The 5,133-nt window shown below is 33.6% G+C and overlaps 1 protein-coding gene across 1 annotated transcript in view; it reads right to left on the bottom strand.

Annotated features, from left to right (window-relative positions):
• Positions 1-5,133, bottom strand: part of skap1 (src kinase associated phosphoprotein 1) — a 145,438-nt gene that overhangs the window by 437 nt on the left and 139,868 nt on the right. The window contains exon 13 of the mRNA XM_062056879.1: positions 4,379-4,481. Coding sequence (XP_061912863.1) covers positions 4,389-4,481 — 93 coding nt within the window. The 3' untranslated portion in view covers positions 4,379-4,388. The remainder of the gene's footprint in view (positions 1-4,378; positions 4,482-5,133) is intronic.

Below are 5,133 nucleotides of genomic sequence, written 5' to 3'. Positions count from 1 at the left end.
CTGTAACAGTGAGTAATATATATCACTGATTAATACGTATGTATACTACGTATATATGCTCCTTTTATTCATTTTTTTCTTTGTTTTGATTGATTTTTTTTATTCCATTGTTTGATTTTTTAATGAAATAAATAAATGTATATTAAATATGTATATATATATATACACACATATATATATATTTGTTTAATGAATGTATGTTATATATATATATATATATATTTGTTTAATGAATGTATGTTATATATATAATAAATGTATATTATATATATATACACATTTATTTATTTCATTCATAAAAAACATGTGTGTATATATACAGTATATATATATATACACACAGATCTATTTATTTAATTAATAAAAAAATTAATTAAAAAAACAAAGAAAAAAATGAATTAAAGCATATATACATATATATATGTATATATAATATACGTTTATTTATATTCATAAAAGAAAAAAAAATATATATATATTTACACGTAAATACATACATAAACATGCCTCATGATATTATTACACAATTATGTATGTCACCGGTCTCAAACTCAAGGCCCCACATCTGACATTTGATGCAGCCCACGAAAGCCTGAAATGAAATCGCATCTTTTCTTACTAAACATATTCAACATCCCATTTTGACAGAAAAAAAAAACTGCAAGCACTTTCATAACTTTAACTCGGTGGTTCCCAAACTTTTTACACCAAGTACCACCTCAGAAAACACTTGGCTCTCCCAAGTACCACCATCATGACCAACATTAAAATATAGTAGCGCAGTAGGCCTAAGTATTCATTAAAAACAAGAGCGGTTGTATTTAACAAGGGTATTTAATAATTTGGCCACTGTAACATTACACACAATTTGAACAGTAACACTGTGTTTAAACATTTTAATTAAGTGAATATTTGGCGTACCACTACTACAGTTTGAGAATCACTGCTTCATCTAATATTGCAACAAAAAATATATTATTTTATTAAATTATATATATATTTTCCAAGCATAAAAAAAACACATATAAAAGACTTAAATATCAGGTTAAATCATGATTTAAGCATTTTACCCATCAAATTGTGAACTGTAAAATTGAGGGTAAAAAACTGGTAACTCAGTCACCAAAATTTTACCGTAGAAAAAAAAAATGTAGTAATAATCTTCCATTTACAGTAATACAACAAACAACTGCATTCTTTTACAGTAAAAACAATGTTACTGTTTTTCCGTTTCCATTTATATGTTGTAAAATCATCATAAATTTTACGATAAGTTTGGCAACTGCGCTATCAGGTTTTTTTTTTACTGTAAAATCGCCGAAGTACGCCGAAAATATATACAGTAACTGTGTAATAATATACATATATACATATTATATATATACGTATTATACATATACAAATGCATATATATATATATATACATACTTATATACATATTTGTGTACATATATATACATATATACAGTATATACACTACCATTCAAAAGTTTGGGGTCACCCAAACAATTTTGTGGAATAGCCTTAATTTCTAAGAACAAGAATAGCCTGTCGAGTTTCAGATGAAAGTTCTCTTTCTCTGGCCATTTTGAGCGTTTAATTGACCCCACAAATGTGATGCTCCAGAAACTCAATCTGCTCAAAGGAAGGTCAGTTTTGTAGCTTCTGTAACGAGCTAAACTGTTTTCAGATGTGTGAACATGATTGCACAAGGGTTTTCTAATCATCAATTAGCCTTCTGAGCCAATGAGCAAACACATTGTACCATTAGAACACTGGAGTGATAGTTGCTGGAAATGGGCCTCTATACACCTATGTAGATATTGCACCAAAAAACAGACATTTGCAGCTAGAATAGTCATTTATCACATTAGCAATGTATAGAGTGTATTTCTTTAAAGTTAAGACTAGTTTAAAGTTATCTTCATTGAAAAGTACAGTGCTTTTCCTTCAAAAATAAGGACATTTCAATGTGACCCCAAACTTTTGAACGGTAGTGCATGTATTATCCATATACAAATGCATATATATACATATATACATACATATTTGTGTACATATATGTACATACATATACATATACACGGTATATATACATACATATATAAACATAGATATACGCATATATGTATATATATATATATATATATATATATATATATAAAATATATATATATATATAATATATATATATATATATATATATATATATATATATATATATATATATATATAAACACACATACACACATGCACACACACACACACACACACACACACACACACACACACACACACACACACACACACACACACACACACACACACCTATGTATTTACACACAAATGTATACATTACAAGTCTGACACCCCTGATACATAATTTTTACATACACTAAAAAAAATATGTAGGTGTTACAGTAAAACAAACTGACAGCGCAGTTGCCAAACTGTTACAATAACATTTACAATGGTTTTTACAACATATAAAAGGAAATGGAAAAATAGTACCACTGTTTTACAGTACAAAATACAGTTGTTGCTTTTACGGTGTATTACTAGATGGAAAAACGATACCAGTTTTGTTTTTTACTGTAACATTTTGGCAGCTGAGCTACCAGTTTTTCACTGTCATTTTTACTGAACAAAAGTAAAACAAGACGCGTATTAATTTCAGGCTTTTGCAGGCCACTTGAAATGAAATGACGTGGCGGGCCACAATGTAATTTAAAATGTTTTATGATGCTTGGACGTTTTTTTTATAATGTCCACAAAGTTCAGTGAGTAGGTGTGTGACCATGTCTGTTGACTTTTTGTGTTAGTTGCAGGTTTTTTTTTTTCTTTTTTCCACCATGACTAGGGAAGGTTGTTTGCATTGGGTCATATAAGTTAATGCTGCATATTACTTCATTAAGAGCTTAATTAAAGATCATTGCCCTGAATTACTTACATAGTCTAATGCTATGTGTCTTATACACGCATTTCAGTTGTAATATATTGCTTACCACACATTGGAACATTAGCGCCATCTAGATACCTGCGTAAAGCAGGAGTGTCCAAAGTGCGGCCCGGAGGTAAAAGCACAATTGTTAGCATTCTAATATTAGCATGCAAGCTCTTTTGCTAATTTTGCAGGTAAACACCTAAAGGTAAAATATTTTGTTACTAGACAAATGATACCTGTTAGCATGCTAACGTTAATATGCTAGCTTTATGTTTTTAACCTACTCAGTGGCCTAGTGGTTAGAGTGTCCGCCCTGAGATCGGTAGGTTGTGAGTTCAAACCCCGGCCGGGTCATACCAAAGACTATAAAAAATGGGACCCATTACCTCCCTGCTTGGCACTCAGCATCAAGGGTTGGAATTGGGGGTTAAATCACCAAAAATGATTCCCGGGCGCGGCTACGCTGCTGCCCACTGCTCCCCTCACCTCCCAGGGGGTGGTTAAGGGGATGGGTCAAATGCAGAGGACAAATTTCACCACACCTAGTGTGTGTGTGACAATCATTGGTACTTTTTTTTTTTTAACTTTTAAAATTTTTTTTAGCTTATTTTGTTGGTAAACATCCTAGTCATTATCTGGTACTTGATGCGTGCTAACTTCATTGTAAACAAATCTTTCAGGTTCACACCTCCGAATAATATATTTTGGTACTTGACACATGTTACAGTTAGCATTATAGCATGCTAGATTTTTTTTAGCTAATTTAGCATTATATTTTGGTATTTTGGCAAGCTATTGTTAGTATGTTAGCTTTTTTTAAGCTCATTTTGCTCATATTTTTGGTTACATGACGCTAACCGGCCAGCGTACTAACTGTTAGCATTTCAGTTGGGCTTGGGCTCTTCAGGATTCACGCAGACTTTCCACCGAAAATCCATTTTCTGGTTCTTTGAAAATAATGTATCTATTGTAGTGGTTTTGAAGGTGACAACTAACAAAACGGCCCCCGCATCGTTTGATTTGTCGGTCTGTGGCCCTCGGTGGGAAAAGTTTGGACACCCTTGCACAAAGGCTGCAAACAGTCCCTTTAATTTATCGATATGACATCATCATTTAGACCATGAATATTTTGTGCACCCATCGTTTCTTTATTTTGATCTAATATCCACAATATCAATGTTTACTATCCTTGCTGTAACAATTGGATGAGTATAAAGTCATTTTCAAACCATAATTTCTGCATTTTTGGAATCATCCGTGTGTGAAACAATAAAACATGTAATATGCGAGCCGTCGTCAGATAAACGTTTGTCATCATTTGGTCCCCAGCAGGAAGAATGTTTTGGCTGCTTCTAATTGGACGGCCAGGGTTAACGAGCACACGGCGCGTGGACGAGCGCCAGGGGAGGCGTTAGCGACAGCGAAGTGTCCTACCTGCCGCGGCTCACAGGATGTAGGCGGGGTGCAGGAAGTCTTTGGGGACGATACCCACAATGCCGTTCAGCTGGCCGACCCACCAGCCGTGAATGTTGTACGCCTGAAAGCATACAATGGTCAAATACATCATCTGTTACAGTGTGTTGGATTATAATAGGCTTACAGTAAATACAGTTTGTTGTAAACACTGATAACTATACAAGCACACAATGGTCAAATACATCATCTGTTACAGTATGTGGAATTATAAGTTTTACAGTAACTACAGTTTGATAACACTGCTGTGAAATTATGAATATTAATCTTGCCTGACGCTGTCAAATGATTGTTTGTGCTGCAGAATTCAAATGAAAGCGTTTAGCCGCCAGCAGGTGGACAAACAGGTGTTAGATGGTTTTGAACCTATCATAAAGTGCAGCCTGCAGATACTTTGTCAATGCATAACGACCCGCTATCACTGGAAAAAAATAAAAATGATGGTTATTTTATTGCCTTACGCATACAGGGCAGCACGGTGGAACAGTGCCTCACAATAAGAAGGTCCTGGGTTTGATCCCAGGGTCTTTCAGTGTGGAGTTTGCATGTTCTTTCCTCCGTCATTGCAGGGGTTCCCTGTGGGCATAACTTACATTTTTTAATTCAGAATTTCGATTTTTAATCTCATAACTATGATTTTTTTATCTCATAATTTTGACTTTATTATCGCGTAATCTCGATTTTCTTTCATAATTAGGACTTTTTATTTCACAATT

Source organism: Entelurus aequoreus, linkage group LG08 (assembly GCF_033978785.1).
Source record: "Entelurus aequoreus isolate RoL-2023_Sb linkage group LG08, RoL_Eaeq_v1.1, whole genome shotgun sequence".
Taxonomy (NCBI): Eukaryota; Metazoa; Chordata; class Actinopteri; order Syngnathiformes; family Syngnathidae; genus Entelurus; species Entelurus aequoreus.
This window is presented reverse-complemented; position numbering and strand designations above follow the sequence as displayed.